General features: G+C 39.9%; 3 protein-coding genes across 3 annotated transcripts; 1 reads left to right on the top strand and 2 right to left on the bottom strand.

Moving 5' to 3' along the window:
* The first annotated feature begins 182 nt into the window (after positions 1–182).
* Positions 183–7,599, top strand: LOC122053247 (QWRF motif-containing protein 2-like). Its single transcript, XM_042615203.1, has 6 exons — positions 183–2,298; positions 3,553–3,672; positions 5,420–5,536; positions 5,616–5,705; positions 6,884–6,991; positions 7,126–7,599. The coding sequence occupies exons 1-6, from the start codon at positions 943–945 to the stop codon at positions 7,186–7,188; spliced, it is 1,854 nt and encodes a 617-aa protein (XP_042471137.1). The 5' UTR covers positions 183–942; the 3' UTR covers positions 7,189–7,599.
* A 2,123-nt stretch (positions 7,600–9,722) lies between these two features.
* LOC122053245 (interferon-related developmental regulator 2-like) lies at positions 9,723–16,047 on the bottom strand. Its single transcript, XM_042615198.1, has 13 exons — positions 15,735–16,047; positions 15,454–15,619; positions 14,283–14,363; positions 13,822–13,904; positions 13,634–13,749; positions 13,433–13,543; positions 13,242–13,354; positions 12,859–13,168; positions 12,689–12,772; positions 12,563–12,613; positions 12,386–12,457; positions 11,711–11,773; positions 9,723–10,074 (listed from the first exon to the last, which is right to left on the bottom strand). Exons 1-13 carry the CDS (start codon positions 15,742–15,744, stop codon positions 10,036–10,038), a joined length of 1,299 nt encoding a protein of 432 aa, XP_042471132.1. The 5' UTR covers positions 15,745–16,047; the 3' UTR covers positions 9,723–10,035.
* Positions 16,048–16,518: 471 nt separating this feature from the next.
* Positions 16,519–18,433, bottom strand: LOC122053244 (U-box domain-containing protein 4-like). Its single transcript, XM_042615197.1, has 2 exons — positions 16,943–18,433; positions 16,519–16,844 (listed from the first exon to the last, which is right to left on the bottom strand). Exons 1-2 carry the CDS (start codon positions 17,966–17,968, stop codon positions 16,728–16,730), a joined length of 1,143 nt encoding a protein of 380 aa, XP_042471131.1. The 5' UTR covers positions 17,969–18,433; the 3' UTR covers positions 16,519–16,727.
* Positions 18,434–21,205: the final 2,772 nt, after the last annotated feature.

Raw genomic sequence — 21,205 nt, 5'->3', positions numbered from 1 at the left:
TCTATTTATCGTACGAGCCAAATTAAAGAATACAATATTGATATTGTCGTTGTATTTTTTTTTATTCGTTATTTCGTTCTAGGAAGCTCCGGCAAGATAGCAAAAGAGTTTGAACTTATATTTATATAATATTTTCTTTAAAAAATAAATTCTTTTGTCAATAACTAAATCTTAGTATATAACGAACTGAAGTTAATTTTGTTGATATAAAATCATGTAGTTGATACAAAAATGATAATGTATATAACCTTTAAAATAGTAGTATGCCAATTTTAACATGAGAAAAATCATAGTAATCATTGAACTTATGCGACCTAATCATCTTTTCATTTCGACTGAATTGGTCTCTCTAGAACATTCAAGTGATTTGCTTGATATCAGATAAAGTTTGAAGCAATGGTAAAATATTTAGGAATTCAATAAGAATGAATATTGGAAAAAGACTCCATGTGTTCCTCGTTGCAGCTTATAATAAAACCATTTTGGATTTCCTTTTGTCTTTCCCATTGGTCTGTGAATAAACAAGTAATTAGATGCAAAATCACACTAAAATACAAGCTCACAAAATACATTTGTGTCCTTGAGATTGTCACAAAGAAACACAAGACAAGCCAATAAATCAATAGAAAAATAAATAGATAGGGTATTCAACCAAAGCTTGATTTTTGTCACTTTGGAAGGAAAAGCCACACACACGGCGAGACGCGCACGCCTCACTCGGCTCGTATCACTTCACTTACAAAGTGGTAGTGGAGGAGCTCGAGTCCGGTGCTCCGCTCCTCCTGTCACCACCCTTCGCTTCCTAATCCGGTGTCTGACGGGGTGAACGAATCGCCTCTATTGGATTCAGGTCGCTCGAGTCCGGTACTCCGCCCTCGGTGCCAATCCCGTTCGCATTTTCTTGGAGATCAGCATAGGCCGCCGAGATATCTGACGGGAGAGATGGCGGCGGCGGTCCCGGCCGCCGCGTCTCGGAACCCTCCGCGCCGCCACAAGAGCGGCTCGCTGTCTCCGAATCGTGGGGATCCCCTCACCCATCGCCGCTCGCCGTTGATCCCCTCCGAGAAGGACAATGCCGGCGCCAACGGCGGGAGGCGAACGCGGGCGAAGGAGATCACGTCTCGCTATCTCTCGTCTTACAGTTCCTCCTCCTCGTTTTCAACCTTTACTTCCTTCTCTTCTTCGGGCTCTTCGTCGAGCGCGTGGCGGTCCCCGTCGCCGCTCCCTGCTGCGCGGCCCTCGACGCCGCCGGCATTGCCTCAATCCGCAGCGCAGAAGCGAGCCCACTCCGTGGATCGGGCTCGGCCTCAGACGCCTCGTGCCGATTCGCGGCCGGCCACTCCGGAGCCCTCTTCTTCTGCCAACCGTGCCCTCTGCATGACGACTCGGAGCCTCTCAGTGTCGTTCCAGGGAGATTCGTTCTTCTACAAGACCAGCCGCACTAAGACTGCCTCTCCCAGCCCCTCCAGGAAGCCCACACCTGAGCGGCGGCGATCTAATGCCAGTGCTGCTGTTCCAGGTAAGAGTGGCGATCATTTGGATAGTTCGAGGCCCTTTGAAAACCATCATAGATGGCCCTCCTCTAGAACCCGACCATCTAATTCGTCAATTAATGGGTTGAATTGTCCATCGGAGAAGAAAGAACCGATCTTGGCTACATTCAGGTTGCTCCGGCAATCAATGATGTTTGATGACTGTACAAGGAGAGCGTCGTTTGATGGGGTTGATGTCTCAGCTTCATTTGATACGGATAGCTTCTCCTCTGGAAGTAGTTCAGGGATGCCCAAATCTAGATTGCACGGCCAGGCAAAGGTGTCTACCAGTCAGACCCGTGTGCTGGCAAGGTTTTGCCAGGAGACGAGCAATAGAACGGGTAGGCATTGTGAACCATACTTTCCAGTATCTTCACCAGATTCGAGGTCTGTGGCACAGCAAAAGATTGGTGTGGGAAAGAAACTGTCGGTGGAGAGCCCTTTGTCTTCTCCAAGGTCAGCTTCTTCACCACTCCGACCATTGCGAGCTCCTTCTCCAAGTAAGCTTGCTGCTTTATCGACGAGAGGCATAGCTTCTCCTATGCGGACAAGAAGTAATGCATCATTGAGTACCTCCCCGATAAGTCAACAAGGCAATGCACCTTCGATCATAAACTTTGCTGCTGAAGTACGGAGAGCAAAGAAAGGGGAAAACCGGATTGAGGAGGCTCACTTTTTGAGGCTGCTTGATAACCGGCATTTACAGTGGCGATTTGTTAATGCCAGATCCGATACTGCACTTCTAGTGGAGAAACTAACTATGGAGGTAACTGCATGTTGATCTATTACAAAATATCCATCTTTTTCAGTAATCAAGTTAGTTTATCTTGGTTCCGTCCTTGTTTGTGCTTTTTTACCCAGCATGGCATGCGGAGGAATGCGGTTTTTTACCTTTTTAAGTCAGTTACTACGTCAAGTTGTTTGCTTTGGCTTGAAATTGCGTTTGATTGTCTCTTTGCTGCATCATTGGTGTTTAAGTTCATTATATTTTTCTAATTTATAAGAAGCTCTAGTTTATTTTTTGTATTTTGAATTGTCATTAAGAGTAAGTTGGAAACACATGCAAGAATTCTTGAATTTTGAATTAAAACTTTCCTTGAAATCCTCTCACCTACTCACATAAGGCTGTCAGATTTGACTACCAAAGTTCTTACAAATTGTCCCAATTCTGTGAGATTTATATGTTTTAGAGTGAATCATGCTTGTTGAGTAACATTTCATCCTAATTAGTGTATTGAAATTATAGCTCAAAAATGGAATTTCAGAAGCCAAGAATACCAAAATTGTAATTCCTTTGCCTCCTATTTAAAATTTGTTGCTGATGTTTTCTTGTCTTTGGAAAAAAAAAACAGAATGTTCTAAATTGATCTGCTAATCTGGTTAATAGTCATTGACAAATTTCAAAGTTTTAAGAGAATTGAATCAGGAAGGTTGTTCAGTTCAAATACAACAGGAGATTGACAATGCAAAAAAGGACCATATTGAATGTAACAAGACTGTCTGCTGGCAGAACTGGATTGGCCAGTTTCTAAGATATTCTTACCTTTGCTAAATGCCATGAACCTATTTGTGCGATTTAAATAGATAGATAAATTGTTGGCCTTGTTTTATTGACATTTTATTTCATTATCAAGGACAATAATGAAATAATTTTTTCGGGATAAGGAAAACAGGTGTGAAAGATATCATATATAGAAAGATACATGGTTGAGAAAAAACGTTGATATCAAAATATATGTAACTGTTATAACCCTCCAGTCCAAATGAGAAGGTATTGTGCATAGTAATCTAATAACAATGAAGTCGTATAATGTTAACAAACTTGATTGTGTCATAAGAAAATAAATCGTTTATATAGCATGGATGTAGCTTTGATACTTAGTCACATTATTCTCATTCTTTTTTGCCCTTAAGGTATAGTTATGACTTCATTTGTGATCTCAGGATTTTGATTCTCTCTTCCGTGTCAACAAAATTTGGTGATGATTTATTGCCTAATGCTTCTATTGGTTTTTTTCAGAAGAATATCCATAATGCATGGAAAATTATCACAGAGTTGCGTGATTCCATCACTATTAAAAGGATCAAGCTAAAACGTTTGACCCAACATTTAAAGCTATTTTCCATTCTTAAGGGGCAAGTAAGTATTTATTTCCCGGGCTTCTCTATGTTTTAAGCATTATGGTATTCATTCTTAACCTGTTTTTTATTTTATAGTTCTTCATGTCTCCCTTATAATTGAATAAACAGACTTGGTAATTTGATTAATGGATCATCAGTTGAGAAGTGAACCTATCTGTATATTAGTTACCTCATTCAATGTCATTAAACCCTGGTCACAAACAAAGCAATGGTGTTCAGAATCTACAGAAGAATCTCTCATGTTATATGCAGCACCAGCTCATGATCCCCTTAATGCAAGTTTATATATTAATCATATTTAGATTATTTATATTTTATCATTTACAATTGAACTAAGACTTAGAAATAAAAAGAATTCTGGTGATGGCGAATTGAAAGATGACAAAGAAAATTGATGCACTCACATCATGATGTAGCCATATGCATTGAGGATGAGCACTAGGGGAACAATGTGATAATGCAGTGACAGGGAGAGGACCTGTGCATTGTTTTTTAACTGCCTCATGTTTCAGAATAAATCTAATAATGGAATAATACTGAAAATGATAGTTAAGCATGTTAAACACAATGACAAGAAACCTCAGCAGTTATTTTTGCATGCATTGAATGGGAAAATGATGCCGCCCCCACCCGGATAAGGTTTGGTTGTTGTTGTTGTATTGAATGGGAAAATGATGTTTCTCAAAAATAAGATTATATGAAAGATGCAAACATAATGCAGAGAAGATTTCATTGGATGCGTTTTAAGCGATACCTTCTCAACTCTAATTAATAGTTCTCCATTTCAAAGAGCCATTCTTTATCCCATCAATGTGATCTTCTTCAGCATGACCACTAGGATCTTGCATATTATGTTTGCATGGGAGAAAGCTAACAAATTCAAAGTATACATTCTCTCTTACACAGAAATAAGTTGTTATTTTACATGGAGCAAGAAACATATCAATATATAATTCTATCTTCATTCTATGTCAAAAGACTACTTGCATAGAGTAAATTGAGGAATATCTATTGAAATCATGGAGCTTAATTGGCACTAGGTCCATCAGTACACAAAGTTTGATTGAACTTCCCTTGTCCTGCTTCTCTCAGAGAGCAAGGATCTTCATCCATAATGATGGGCTCCAATTTATCTGAAAACCTCAATAACTCTTTGCACATTTATATTTGTATAATCTAATGAATAGGGCCAAATGACCTTTGATATTTCAGGCTTTATTTGGTTCAAATAACCTCTTGACATAGATCTGACTTACTGGATGTTTGTTTTGGAAAAAAATGTGGAGATAGTATTTCCATACAATAAATGGTGATCATGGGGGGCAACTACTGGGATATATTATTACAACCATCAGACTGAAGTGCCACAATACTCAATATGCCATGGCTCTATGGCAAGTCAGCTAAAGTTGTTTGTGCTTAACTATTGTCTGCAAACCATAATCCCAGTTAGATCATACGAGGTGCATGCTACTCATAATAAGTGGGCCTTTTATGTCCAGAAACCTTGGTAATATTGTACATCTAAATGTATGGTCTGATACTTTTATTTGAAGGGGCATTTTTGCAATAGATGATAGAGGATAAGCTACTGGGTTTTTTACCCCTATTATGGGACTTGAACTATCTTAGTTGTAAGATGGTTCAGACCAAAATTCTTTGTTGGAATAGAACCATTTTTTTCCTTCACTTTGATTGTTTACTTGTTGTTTGTACTTGAACATATTACAACATGATTGATACAGATGGCATCTCTGGAGGAGCTGTCAATTTTGGAGAAAGATCATTCAAGTTCTTTATCAGGAGCTACTGAAGCATTAAAGGCTAGCACACTTCGTCTTCCTATAGTTAGTGGAGCCAAGGTTTGCATTTCCTGTTTTTTCATTTTAATACATGAGTTCAGAAATGTCAATAAAACTTTGGGTACAAACCATTGAACAGGCAGACATCCTGGAAGTTAAGGATGCTATTGGTTCAGCAGTTGACATGATGCAGGGTATGCGATCTTCAATATGCTCTCTATTATCTAAGGTAATTATCCCTAGTGCATTCCTCATCATTCTCATTGTGTTAGTTTAAGCACCACTCCCAATGGTTAATGAATATACGCCCTGGCTCCATCCCTGATATGAACTAATACTCAGTTTAGTATTATTAACGTATAATCATTAGTACATTTTGAAGTGTGTTGAATGCCAACGATAATGAAGTTTTATGGTTTTGGTTGTAGATTGAATCTCTGACACAAAATTATACTTTAAACCTTGTGTAGGAGTGATTTAGATGGGAAATACTTCCATGTGCTATGACTTAAACCTGTGGTCAATCCTATTTCAGATGAAACCTCATAACAATTGAATCCACTTTACTAATTATTTTACTAAGCTAGCTAGTAATTGTATGTAATACTGTATTTTTATTCTTATTAGCATACTCTCAACTCTTATGGGATATTTTCAAGATTTAATTGGTTGACTACTCATAAATCTCCTATTGGTATCAGTATCCAAATATATCGGAGCAATCCCAGATATAGTAATAATGGAACAAGTTCTGATGAAGCATCTCCATTCTGATGTTTTTGGTTTTTATCCCATGGACTGGAGAAAATTAAACACAAAACATGAAAATTGAGATTGGAGAGATATAGTATGCATAAAGAAGTTAAAGAAGAAAAAGATGCATTGCCTTTGCTTTATTTGATAAAAGTATAATAATGCAAATTGATATACTGTCCTCTATATGATCAGGATTCTGTAAAATTTTCCTGTAAAGGAATTTTAATTATTAAAACTTGTTTGATGTGGATGGCATAAACCTCAACCGTGCTCCTTTCAATACATTCTTCCTATTTGAGTGAAATATATGATATATTATTGGTGGAATGAAAGATGTGTTGTTAGGGTGGTTATGATCAAGATCACTAATGTGAATGAGGAACACGCTAGAAGTTTTGCACTATGCAGAAGCTTCTCTTCATCCTATCCACTTGTTCGATTATCGTTCTCTTCTCCCCCTGCTGTTAATTCTGCAACGTCCCCCCAGCACTAATCTGCTTCAACTTGGTTGACAATTTGCCCAGTAAACATCGACTGTTTCTACCATATGTGGTCCTATGACTTACACCAAGCTGTGTCCGCATTCAATAATTCAATCATAATTCAGAATATAAATAGGACATAATAAATTCATGTTTTTTATTTGTACAGGTAGAGGGTACGAGTAGCTTTGTTTCTGAAGTTACTAAACTGGTTGTGCAAGAGCAAGTGCTTCTCGCTCGATCAAGAGATCTCTTGTCCACCCATGCAGCTCTGCATGTAAGTTTAAATTCCAAGCACTTGCTGCAGGTCCAAATGGCTGAAAATGATGTTTGCATGTTGACTCCTCTTGGTCCTAGATATTTGCTGTTCTGACTTCTCTTGGTTATTTTTACCTCAAATTCATGAACCAGGTAAAGCAATGCAGTATCCGAGGGCATCTTTTGCAACTAAGACGAACAGAAAGCAAGATATAAAGAACAGAGAAGATTCAATTACCAACTTTGTGATCACTAACATGACAGCAAACTCCTTTTTTTACAACTGGAGCGTTGCGGAGGTAATAAAGTGTGAAGAAATGTTTGCTTGATGGAGAGTAGAGTGTTTTTGTACGAGTTGGATTGCCTTTCCTGGGATGGCTTATTTATGTAGCTTGTTTTTTTATTCCTTTCCTTTTTCTCTATTTTTATTTCGTTTCTTTTTTCTTTTTCTCTTTGATTGCATGTTATGTCACTGAGCCATCTCAATTTCCTCTGGCACTACACAGAATGTTGTATTAGTTATGCTAATCAAAGAGAATGTCATGTAAAAAGGTGGTACTGGAAAGAAAACGTGTTTGTTTAATTGTTGACTGCTTAGAACAAATAATTATCAATGAGATTAATAAATGTTTTCTGTCTCTTCAAACGAATCATGGACTTTATCGTTCAGAATAGTTGGTGTTTGGATTTTGGAATAGGAAAAATTCAATTAATCTTCCAGAATTCTATTGGACACAAATAATATGATGCCGGAGATATATAGGGTATTAGTCGAATTTAAATATTCGAATTAAATTCAACTGAACTGATAATCTCATACTGCTGGCAAGGATTGATTTTTATCCGAGTGTCAACCTCAGAGTATCTGAGTGAGCAGAGCGTCCGAGTAAAGAGACCGGTCGGACAAGACAGACAGACTAACAGGAGAGGTCGGTCGGACGAGGCAGACAGGTCGAGCAAGAGAGGCCGAATGGGTCGACCAGACAGACCGGGCGGTAGATAGGTCGGGTTGTCAGAAAGGTCGGCCGGGTCGAGCAGACAGACCGGTCGAAGCAGACAGGTTGGGCTGTCAGAGAGGTCGGGCGGGTTGAGCAGACAGACCGAGCGAAGCAGACAGGTCGGGTTGTCAGAGAGATCGGTCGGGTCGAGCAGACAAGCTAAGTTAAGCAGACAGGTCGGGCTGTCAAAGAGACTGGCCGACCGGGCGAGCTGACAGGCCAAGCGAAGATCCCGAGCGGGCAGAAAAGTATGTCAATTTGACAAAGAGACCGACTGGGCAAGCTGACTGAGATCCGAGAGTCGCAGTTTCCTTGAAACAGATTCGCCCACCTCCGACTGTGCTTCGAGGCTTACAGGGGTCGTCTGTTTCCCAGGATACAATGATCGACCAAGCACAGGTGATCACAGCGAGCTGAATGGTACTCGAATGCTACCACGGCCACTCCGCTAAGCAGAAGATACACGACAAAGGAGGAGGAAGAAAAATGAAGAGTCTTTGCTTTGCTTGCTGTGTTTTTTTTTCTGCCTATGATCGAAGTCTCCTTGTATAGAAGCTCAGATCAATGGCTGGAGTTAATTATCTTAATGATCATCTATTTCAATGTGGCAAAATGTTAGTTATTTCACTTGGACAAATTTTGCCCCACCCAATCCGACATTCGTGTGCGCAGGTCGTGCTCGCACCCACACGTAAGAGAGAACTTCTCCCCGTGCATTTGCTCATATTCTTAATGTATGTGAATCAATATAAGTCAACAAAAATACTTTGAAACTTTCAATGTGAGACTAAAATCTCATTCACAATAAAACCTCTTTCCTCTTCCATTCCTTCTCCATTCACTTATTCAACAAATTCTCTCTGCTCCTTGAATATTAAAAATCATCAGGATGTCATAGTAGTTTGCCTTTAAATGGGCATTCTATGTACATTAGCTACGCTTGGCGAGTGGTGTGGGGTAATTAGCTTATAAGTAATCTTATAATTCAATCAAGATTATATTATATTATAACATTAATTACTTTATTTTATTTGATAGAATTTTAAAATTATAATATACTCTAAATCATAAAAAATAATAAAATTTTATAATTTGAATTACAAGCTATCTCATGTAATTCAATTACATTTCAAACTTGATATTTAACTAAAATTTAAATATCAAATAAATTTTTAATCCATTTCTACAATAATCGATTGCCAACATTATTTTCATCGTCAGACATCTCCATACACTGACCACTGGCGTCATTATCAACTACCTCAGTACACCGACCATTAACGATAGAGATCACAGAATATTTTTATTATTTTATAATAATATAAATTATATTATACATAGTATACAACACATTCTTCAACCATAATAATATAATATTAATTACATTATAATAATATAATATTAATTACATTATAAATTTTATTACATGATAAGTTTAATTACATTACACCTATCCGCAGCCTTAAAATTTTACGACAGTTCAGTTTAATTAAAAATTCAAACATTTAATTCTCATTAATTTTAACACTACTTTTATTTGTCCAAGATATAATAAAAAATATGAGCAAAAATATAGCATTTTGTTATGAAACTTAGTTCCCTCGGCATTATCCTTCCAGAGCAATCAGAATAATCGAAGAAAGTTAATAGAAATATATTAATATAATTGTCAAAAGAAAATTACAAGAATTAACAGTCCTTGTTCGTCGATAGTTTTGGATAACAAAATGCCAATGGACCTACTTATTCAGGTGCTGCAAAGTACCGCAATTGCTTGATTATGACTGCAATCCAAATCAAATACATAAATTGCACACACAACAAACCTCCCCAACTAAGTTGGGGATCCTTTGGCTTGTTGTTATAACATCAACTATTCATCAGAACCATTATTGGATCGATGTAGCATGTAACAGAGGCCAAGTATGAACTAAGAAAACAAAATCGTCTACCAGCCCCATAATGACAATCATTTCACGACAAACGTACAATCACAGTATACTCTTTAAAAGTTTTTACGGCGACAATCATGACCAGCTAATGTAACATCGAAGCCAATTGATCTTTATTCATATTCAAAAATTAGATGACCTTGTTTCCTTGCCTGTAAATAGAACGTAAAAATGTAAGCCAAACATAAATTGTGGCCTATGTATAATTAAAGACAAATCATGAGATTTTAAACACTAAAAAAAATATGGTTTCATTGGATAGGATAGAGTGACAGAAAATATAAAATTTAAATTTAATAATATTAAACATAATTAGATAATTATTAAGTAGGGATAACAATTTATTCCAAATTCAATAGAAGATCTAATATCCGATCTGAATGTAGACGGATACGAAGAGACTACCGATATCCGATATTTGACCTGAATATCTAATTAAATAGTATATATATATATATATTAAAGAAAATTTTCCTTTCCTCAAATCCACTAATTATTTTTATTGATGGTAGGACTAGACTATATAGATGTTTAATCTATTTTTTTAATTATAATTTTTTTTAATATGATGTTAATTTTAATATGCTTTTGTTGAATAATGATCTAATTGAATAATGATAATTAGATGGAAAGGAAAAAAATTATTAGTATAAAAGATATTCAATTTTTTAATGGATATAAGTATGAATATCGAATCCCCGATGGGTAGGGGGACGGATAGGAGGACGAATGATATGGAATCCGATCCGAACCCGTCCCATTGTCATCCCTATTGCTAAGATATGAGATGACGAGTTGTCTGAAACTGAGAACTTTAAGTATTTAGGATTATTTTTATAAAATGATGGAGAGATTAAGAGAAATATCTTATATAGAATACAAGTACGAAACTTAAAATAGAGGAGAGTGTCGGATGCTTTTTGTGATCGTAAAGTACATCTAAAACTTAAGGGAAGTTTTACAAAACGGTGGTTAAACCTGTTATGTTATATGACACTGAATGTTGCGCTATGACTGAACATATGAGCAAAAAATAAGAGTTATAAATTATAAAGATATTAAGATGGATGTGTGAATATACGAGAATGGACAGAATAAGAAATGAGAGTATTAGATAGAAAGTCGAAATTGTATCTATTGAGGAAAAACTCCTAGAGACACGTTTAAAATAGTACGGACGTGTACTTAGACAACCAATAAATGTTCTAATTAGGCGATATAAAACTATGACAATACAGACATCAAACAAAGAAAAGGAAGATCAAAAAAAACTTGGTCAAGATGATATAGTAGGGCACAGAACTCAATGGCGTAAAAGGATCCATATAGCCGACCTCACTTGATGGGATAAGGCTTGGTTGTTATATCAAGCGAAGCTATGACCAACTATTTAGTCTCCTTATATGATTTTTTTTCTCATTAATGATCACCTATATCATTCATAATATTTAATATTCAAATTTAATTCTACCATTTTCTAATTACACTGAATAATATTTTGCCTAACCTCCCCTCTATCCCTCTTACAAAATACTCTGATTTGACTTCTGTAACTCCAAAACTTATTGTTCATTAAAATAGTACCCACCAGTATAGTTTATTAAATAATATTGACCAGCATTAGGAATAACTAGTAGTATTTTAGAAAGTATAGTGACTGTCCCGAGGCTGACTGAATTGTGACTGTATCTGCTTATTCGTAAATCAACTCCCCATTTGTGTAAGCAATACAAGGAAAGAAAATGAGGAAAATGCCTACATGCATAGCTTAAAAATAGAGCGGTATACCTGAGCCAGCTTGCGATCCTTGTTCATCTTTTGTGTCCAACCTTTGTCATCCGCTCTAGAGATCTGCAAAGACAACATTAATGTTTAACCAAAAAACAGGAGAACTCTATTGCGTTAACAAGTGCACCAAACTAAATGAAACCATAAGAAATGAGAGAAAAAACCTAATTGAAGTTCCAAAGGCAAAAGATACCAAGTAATCATATGGTCCATAACATTCCTAAAATGACCATTGTGAAGAAAGGGATGAAAACGAGTCATAAAGTATCGATTTGATTGATATTTATTTGAACCCAAAACAATTTAATTTCAATAACTTTTTGCGTGTTGCAGCTTTGAGTCATTGGTTTACTACAGATTCTCAAATGTTTCAGCAACTACTCAGGGAAAAGAACGCAAATTATATTTCCAACACTTTACCAAACATGACAAAAGATAAAATATCATTCCTAAGTTCATGCGCCACATTCTATAAAGCAACTGTGGCAGAGAAAGCACATTGCATTCAAATACAAGAATTATCTGAGAATCGCCTCTTCGGTGCACGATACAACCACAAAACAGCATATGCCATCCATTTAGAGTCCTCTACATTATCTCATTTCATCATGGAGCTGTGTGTAATATCACTGAAACATATAAGAACTACTTTTCCAGAAGATAGCCAAAACAAACCTTTTCCTTTGTTGATAATATTCCCGTCCTATCTTGTTCAAAATCAAAAATATCATGAAGTAGTTCATTATCCTGTTTGACAAGGAAACATGAATTTGAAAACGTGAAGATGGATGAATTGGCAATGTTAATTATCTTATTGTGGAAATGAATACAAATAATAGTTTATATTTCAACCTGTGCATGCTTCAAAAAGCCTTTCCCAAGAAAACCCTTCAAGAAGTTCAGCTGCAGGGCAAATAATTGATAAAGTTCATCATAAGCTACATTTTAAATCAGAATCATAAAAGGAACAATCAATACTTGGATCATCTGAGCCCATGTGGAAGTCATCAAAAATCCTTGTTTGCTTGAAATCTTCAACAATGTTTCAGGACACTCACCAGTCTGCATAACAGTATAAACCTCGATGTCATATTCCAGTGGAACAGTTGTAAGTAGAATATATAAGAACACAAATTAATGCAACTAACCTCTACAAAATCCAAAAGCTTCTGGAATAGATCCCGCTGATCATTGAGATTCTTCTTGTCAGTGCCCTTCCCACCAGCTTCAGTTGAGAGGTCACTAGCTCTTGCCAATATCTTAGCCTTCAAACCTTGTAAATGATGAAATGTTCCATGTTTTGAGATCTCATGTTCAAGTTTATCAATGTTTGTGCCTTCTTTTTGGAAGTTCATATCAAATATCCCCAGCTCGAAGAAAAGACCTAATGCCTCTCCAGCAGCGATTCGGACAGAACGATCAGAGTCTTCCAAGAGATTAGACAGGAAAGAAATCGACCTGAAATCATATATCCTTTTAGAGTACTAGTAATTGAAACAATAGAACCAAGTGTGAGGTAGAATCTTCATACTCCTTCCAACTATCTGGATTAATTCTCCAACTACCAATAGTTGTCAAAAGAAATGACCATGCAGAAATGGCGGATGATAATACAGCTGAGTCTGGCTTTTTAATTGAACCTACCTGTGTAAGAAGGGAAAAATAGTTTGAATGCAAAAGATAAAACAACACAGGATATGAGTGGCAGAACACAATACTTACATTCGGCCCTGACTTGGGATAAATAACTTGCCATATGGTCTTCAACGACGTCTCAGTTTCAGCCAGATCATTTGCACCTATAAATGTGACAAGAGCTAAGCAATCCATCACCTGCATACCATTTCACATAAGGTAAAAGGGGTTACATAGAACGACATCAGCAGCTAAGGCACTCAAGAGAAATAGAGGCATAGGGCATACTGATTTTTTCTTTGTCTTATCTGATCCTGATACAAGGGCCTGAGAAAGTGGGGATATTGATTCTTCCATAATTTCATGAGCACTGTTTCCAGCTCCAATGGTGATGGCCAACAACCCTTGAAAAAAAGTTACAACTCAGTGGCAATTGGGAGGAAAAAATGCTATTATCAAATAAGATTGAACGTTACCTATGGTTCGAGAAGCTAAACAGGCCTCCTTGGCAGAACCCTTTTTGATTGAAGATAGATACTGATGTAGCAATGTAACAAATCTGCAGAAAATCATAAAGAAGACTAAAATATAAAAGAATAATAATAATTAGAGAATGTACTCCTTGTTCAATGAAGTACATAATATAACGACTTCGCAATTTCAAAGCTTGCATCAACTATCAGATTAGACTGAAAGGCATAGATAATGCAGTGACAAGAATTCCAAATTTACAAAGCATCTATGCTTGCATCCATATCTATGATGCTAGAAAAGCACGAAGGTGTAATTCTAACATGCTGAAAGTCTAAGAATATATGTACCATGTATAGTGCAATAATCTTCATTGCTGACACAAAATAGAAAAAAGATATATTATAATGCCCCGATGCAGTGCAACACTTACCAACATACTTATAAAGGTCCAGTTAACACTTACTTATTCTCAATGAATGGAAGGAGGACCTGGCCTTCAAAAGCCTCAGCAAGCCCCAACAAAGCTGTCTCTCTCACAGATCCCCTTCACCATAGAATCAAATTTTATAAGTATGCCTTGGCCCTAACAACTTGGAGACAACAAGAGATTGAAGACAATCATAAAGAAAGATTATAGAAAAGACACAATCAGATTTTAAGTGAGAGAACCTGGCAATGAACCTAAAACAGGGTCAAATTATCAACACCATATCACTAGGAAAAAAACTGTCTTAAAGCTGCTATTGCACCACTAATATCAACAAGATTGTTGAGAACTAAAACAGATATTACAAGCATGCCACACCCCCATTTCTGCAAGTCATACTTATACCTCGGTATGACTCTTCCACATGAGACGGTGAGAGATCACCGTCATGGAAAACTCATTGATCCAATGAAAATATTTTTTGTCCATAGTTTGCAACAAGGTAAAGTTGCTATCGTGTAACCTAGAGGTCACGGGTTCGAGTCTTGGAAACGACCTTTTGTAAAGCAACTAAGGCTGCATACAATCGATCGCTCCCCGGGACTCGCATTGGCGGGAGCTTCGCGCACTAGCCTGCCCTTTAATTTGCAGCAAGATGCCAAACAGACATGAACGAGGTCCCAACTAATATTTATAATGCACAGCTCTCTGGAACACCATGTCTGATATTGTATTAACCAGTATAATTGGGCAGAAAAATTTCCACCCCTAAGAGTTCCTTCCACAAACATTAAAGCCCGGATATCGAGTACAGATTAAATATGACTGATGACAAACTTTAAGACTAATGTGAACTTATTCAGAGATATCTAAATGCATAAGAGTACAATGTTTGTCCAGCAGGACAAAAGAGACCGCTTATCCTACATAAATCATCATATTTTAGCTGTTTAAGTAGCAACACATAGGATGAATGAAATAGACACCTGAGACTAATATTGTGAGAATAAAAAGTCAATACAACTGCTACCCAATATTTCTCGGATATCAAGAAGCTATATCATTCAACTCAGAGAGTAATGATCAAGTTTGTATATATTAAGTTCAATCTAGAGTAAGAATATTTCCCTACAGAATTAGATAAGGAAAATAAGGCAAGGAATGATTTAAGAAAGTTTGGAAATAAACTGAAAACATGGAGATTTACCTCTTCTCGTAGAGAGCATCGATATATTTTTCGAGTTGGAAATCTAGGGAGTTCACATGTTCTGTTTCGTTAGCCATCGTTAGCTCCGAAAAAGTCGTCGATACCGAACTCATGCTTTCGACATCGCTACTGTCGGATTGGTCCGCAGCAGCCTTTCGCCTGCTACCTGCATGACCAAGAACACACCATAAAGATTGCTTCGTTTATTTTGACCCCCGTCCTCTCCCTCCCGACACCCACCCCAAAGAAGAAGAAGAAGAGGAAAAATCGCAAGAATTCACCTTTACCCATGACGAAAGCTGCCGAAACGTCAGAACCAGAGCTCCCAGCGCCGGATCTGAACCTAAACGGGAGGAAACCGAAGACTACAAGGGGAATCGAAGGCTAAAGGGTATTGAAAAGAAGGAATTGCGAAGGAGCAACTGCAGATCGAGCAATCAATTGCACTGGAGAAGCAAAAATCCATGTGAAACCTTGACGTAAGGGAGCGCAAAAGGGGCGATTGGGACTTAGGGAGGAGCCGGCGAAGGAACGAGATAGCGCTGCGATGGAGGATTCAACCCTAAAAAAGAAGGCGAGATCGAGTCATCGAGGGAGGCCGACGCGGAACATACGTGGCAGCTTGAGGACGCCGTGCGTGGTTGGGAGCACCATCGCGAACAATATATTTACAAAATCATCCCTCTACGCCGTAAAGTTTAAGACTTCGTCTTGCAACTTGCTGGGTCAACCAGACGGATTTGCTTGGGGCATAAACGTCAATTCGTATCAGCGAGATCCACTGGGCATGATTTTTGCGGAATTTGGAAAAACGGTATTTTCTTTGGTGGCTGAATTTTTCATTGTCAACTTTTCTATTTATTTAATAAATATATATATTATTAGATAAGTGCAGGATACGAACACCGCTCTATAAATGGAATGAACGGTTACCAAAAACTTGGATTTATATTTTGTAATTAAATTCTTTAGTAATATTATTATTGTGCATATTTTTTGTATACCATATTTAATAATCTTTCCAAACAATCTGTTGGTTTTTTAATCGTTAATATATTTAATTAATGAATAAAAATCCTGTCAGAAACTATCGTTAAAAAATTGTGCGCATACATGGAAAATACAACGATCTAGTTCCCTATTCCACCGATATTTTCTAAAAAAATATTGGGGAAAAAACATAAGAATATTTTAATTTTTACAGTGGGAAAAAACACGAAAAAAGCACCGACTTAAGTCACGAATCGAGAACTGCCAACGTGGACGGTGTCTGCTCACATCCTCGAGTCGTCACCGAAGTCGTGACTTCTAGCATCCGACGGCACTGTCCCCGGTTCCGTTAAACGCCCCCGAGTCGTACTTTGACGTAACAGCGTAACTAAACTCGTAACCTGTTGATGTAATTGTTAAAAATAAATTTTAAAAAATAGTTTATTAAATAAGGGTGGGATATGGACACCGATTCGTAATGGATGGTACGGTTACCGACCTTCTCCTTGACCCTTCTGGAGCAGGAATGGGAGAGGGTAACGAGCGGCGGGATGGCTCCCTCGCGGACGACGATCCTCCGGTAGGCTTCGCACTCCTTGCATATCTCCACGAGCGACAGCATCGCAACCTCCTTCTGCCTCTTGCTGCCCAGTTCCAGCATATCCACCAGCACCCCCACGCCGCCCTCGTCCAAGGTAGCCGCCCGGCCCTCCGGCGAAGCCAGCACTCGCAGGAGCACGTAGGCGGCCTTGTCCACCATGCCCAACTCCGGATCGGCCATCATCTCCAGCAGCGGAGGGACCACCCCGGCCTCCGCTGCCACGGCAGCGTTGCCCTCCACGACCAGCAGCTTGAAGAGGGAGGAGGCGGCGGCGTCCTTCTTCCTTCGGGCGTCGCCTGTCTGGAGGAGATCCACGATGGGAGGGATGGCGCCGCATAATCCTATGGAGGCGCGCACGTCGGCGAGCTCCGCGAGGGGGACGAGGGCAAAGGCGGCGTTCCCGCGGGCTACGGGCGTGCCGGTTACGAGGGCGCGGACGAGGTTGGGGACCGCACCGGCGGCGGCGATCGGGGCCTTGTTCTCGTCGCAAAGGGATAGATTGAGGACGGCGGTGACAGCGTGCTCCTGCAGCTGCGGGTCCGGGTGGGAGAGAAGCGCCACGAGGGGCGTCACCGCCCCGGCGCACGCGATGCGGATGCGGATATCGGTGGTGCTGGGCTTGGCGAGGAGGCGGAGCTCCATAGCTGCTCGGCGCTGCGACTCAACGTAGGGCGATTCGAGGTCGGAAACGAGGCTTCGGATATCATCGTCCGAGCATCCGGACGAGGAGAAGAGGAAGCTACGGAGGGAGTCGGATGAGGAGGCGGCGCCGACGCAAAACGGAGAACCGGGTAGGGAGAGATCGTCGGAACGCTCGCTGCGGCATTCACTGAACACACTTCCGGAGTCGGTGCTGCTGCTGCAGCTCCGCCCCATGCGGCGGCAGAACTCCGGTGAGCCACCTCCCGCCACAATGAACTCCATCGAGTACGAGGGCACGATCGAATCAGCAAACTATTCATAGCGAGAAGTGATTAAATAAGTGATTAGAGGAGATTGGAGCTCGCAGGTGGGCCCGTCGTAACGGAGGAACGCATGACTTTTTCCATTTGACGTCTCGGGGAAAAAAGAAACATGGATGAAGTCAAGCAAATCAAATGAAGTCATTGGCCAAGTCCACTCGTAAGCACTTTGTGTTATTCTGTGGAATTACAGCGAAGTGTGAACGCGCTGTGAGCGAATATTCCTCGATATCCAGCAACGCCACGACTGCACACTAAGTCCATTCGCGGGTTCGCCTTCAAATCGCCGGGTCCACGGCGTGGATTTGTGTCGTCGTCGTTGGCTCCTCCTTTTTCTTTGTTTATCGTCATGCATATGTATGTCAGCACGACCGTTTCTTTCTGCCTTGCGGAGTCTGTAGGGTGAGTCACTCTCGGTGGGCAGATAAACGTTTATTTTGATGTTTTTAACCATAGTTGTGTTGGTTTATCAAGGAAAATGAAATTAGAATCTCGATATGTCTAATAAGAAGGTGGGACTCACAAAGTTGAATTTCATGTCAACAAAAAAAAACATTTCTGTTTGATATAGACGGCAAAGTTAATAATAGATTATAAATATCTTGGATGAGTTTTGATATGGTCGATTAAGTTAGGTTCTGTACTTTTTGATGTCTTATATATAAGTATACATAGACTAAGAAACATAAAAAATCGAGTTGAAAACGCAGCTAGCGAGAAGAATTTCACGGGAAGCAAGTCAACAAGTTCGGTGCATCCAAGGGACGAAAAATTGTGAAAGAGTACACGGTGAACGAGAAAGATGAGCGCGACGCTTCCGAGGAATGAGAAGCCGGAAAAGAAGTATGCTCGAGGAAAAGGTCGAAGTAGGTTCGGATGAGGTCAACTCTAGATGCACGAAAAATTACTCAAACGATTAGAGTAGAAATCAGACAAGTCAACATCATATTGACTTGTCCAGGCGTCTGGGCCAAGTCCAAACGCCCGAACCACCGTGGTACCGAACACGCACCTCTTTGACCGTTGCAACAAGGATAAACTCTTAGAGCCCACATCAGCAACACTCCAGGTGTCCGAACCGGTCTAGATACCCGGGTGAGGATAAAAAGTTATCGTCAAGCCGTTGAAGAGCCATTGTGAAGCAGATAAGGTTGACCGCTGGGAGCGCCGAGCTACCACGTCAGCCAACGGATAAATTAGACCAGTAGGCTATAAATAGAGCCTCGGTCGTAGGAGTTCAGTACAACACTTGTTAACGAATTCTGAGCTTTAATTTCCAATTCTATTTTTATGTTTCTATGCTTTCAACATTGTAAGAGGCTACTTCGTCTTTGGCAAAAGGAGATCTTTCTATTGAAACTTTTATTGTTTTGAATTAGTAACCTCTCCGATTGCAAACCAAATAAATTTTTCCCCTTCTTTAATTTATGCTTATTTTATTTCTAACTACTTAGCTTGTGTTTGTCTTTGTTAAACAAGAAAGCAAAAGAAGTTATAACTTTAATTGACACCTCCCTCCCCTCTAGCCTGTCACAAGGGACCAACATGGGTCAACCCTCAAGGCTAACACGGTGACATGTCTTGGGCGATTGGGCTGGTCAGTTGGACCGCTGGTCCGATAGGATCTTGAGCCCCTCAGAGTTAGCAAAACCTTGGGTCATATCAGTGTCATGCTGAAATGAGTCAAGTGTCACCGCTGAGTGCTCCCTATTTCTCTAATACAAAGTTCTCAGCATACAGTCGATCGACCACAAAATCGATCGGACCTACGGGGCACAGCTCTCCACTTCACAGAGTATGGCTCCTAGTCTACAGTCGGTCAGCCACAAAACAAGTCGAACCTTTGGGGCTCAGCTCTCCACTTCTCAAAGGAAGGGCTCCCAGTATACAGTAGGTCGGCCCCATGGCTGGTCAAACTTACGTGGCCAACTCCACTCTTCATGGGACAGGCTCTCAACATAAACCCAAGCAAACCCTAGCGTCAGTCGGATCTCCAGGACCCAATTTCCTGCTTCTCCAATGCAAGGTTCTCAACATAAACCTAATCATCCCTAGAATAGGTTGGACTTACGGGACTTAACTCCTCACTTTGCAAAGGTAGGGCTCCCAATTTATAGCCGGTTCGCCGATAGCCGGTCTGACTTATGTGGCCTAGCTCCACTCCTCATGGGACAGTCTCTCAACATAAACCTGGACGGACCCAACACCAGTCGAACATATGGAGCCCAACTCCCCGCTTCTCCAATGTAAGGTTCTTAGCAAAAACTCGGTCGCCCCAGCGTCAGTCGGATCTACAGGGCCCAGCTCCCCGCTTCTCCAATGCAAGGTTCCCAGCATACATCCGGTTGGCCCTAGAGCCAGTCGGATCCCCTCTAGGAAACAGTCTTTTTAGAGAATTGCAACCACCTACCATAGATTCCTCTCGACTGCCATGATTTACTTTCCTCGTGATGACCTATGATCGGGTGCGGCGGGAGCGCTAGGGGCGAGCGATTTCGCCTTTTGCCACAAGGGAATATTCTGTTGGATCAAGACACATGTGAGAAGGGGATAAATCACGTGGGCTTCAAAAAAAATTCTTTTACTTTTTTTTTTAAAAAAATAAAGTATGTCCTGCGGAAAATTAAACACGAGAACAAAACCAAGTAAAAAAGGCATACATTCAATTTTACTTGATTCAGAGCCTTTGACGACTCCTAAGTGTGTAGGAGTTTAGGAATACAAGAAGTTAAGCAGAAGACATAGCTAACGAGAAGGATGACACGGGAAAGGAGCTGACAGGCTCGATACATCCGAAGGACGAGATGATGCAGAAGAGTACACCGGCGGACGAGAATGATGCGTACGCTGGTCCGAGGGACTAGAAGCCGGAGAGAAAGGCTGCTTGAGGAGAATGTCGGAATTAGGTTCGGGTGAGCTCAACTCCGGTTAGTTAGAGCATCACCCACGCGAAGAGATCAATAAAGGAGCTGATCTATCGTATAGAAGACACCTTCCATAACTTGGAAAGCGCATTTAATGAATAGCACAAAGGTGCCTTACAGCTTTTGAAGACATCTTCTAATAGCCATTAGTCCGGATAGAGTTTTATCCGTAGTGGATAAAACTTATTCGACGGAAGGCCCCTTGGACCTCATTGGAGGCACCTTCAAGCTGCTGATAGAGTTTTTCAGGAGCTACAAAAAGACTCCTGGACCTA

The sequence above is a fragment of the Zingiber officinale genome, chromosome 3A (assembly GCF_018446385.1).
Source record: "Zingiber officinale cultivar Zhangliang chromosome 3A, Zo_v1.1, whole genome shotgun sequence".
Lineage (NCBI taxonomy): Eukaryota > Viridiplantae > Streptophyta > Magnoliopsida > Zingiberales > Zingiberaceae > Zingiber > Zingiber officinale.
This window is presented reverse-complemented; position numbering and strand designations above follow the sequence as displayed.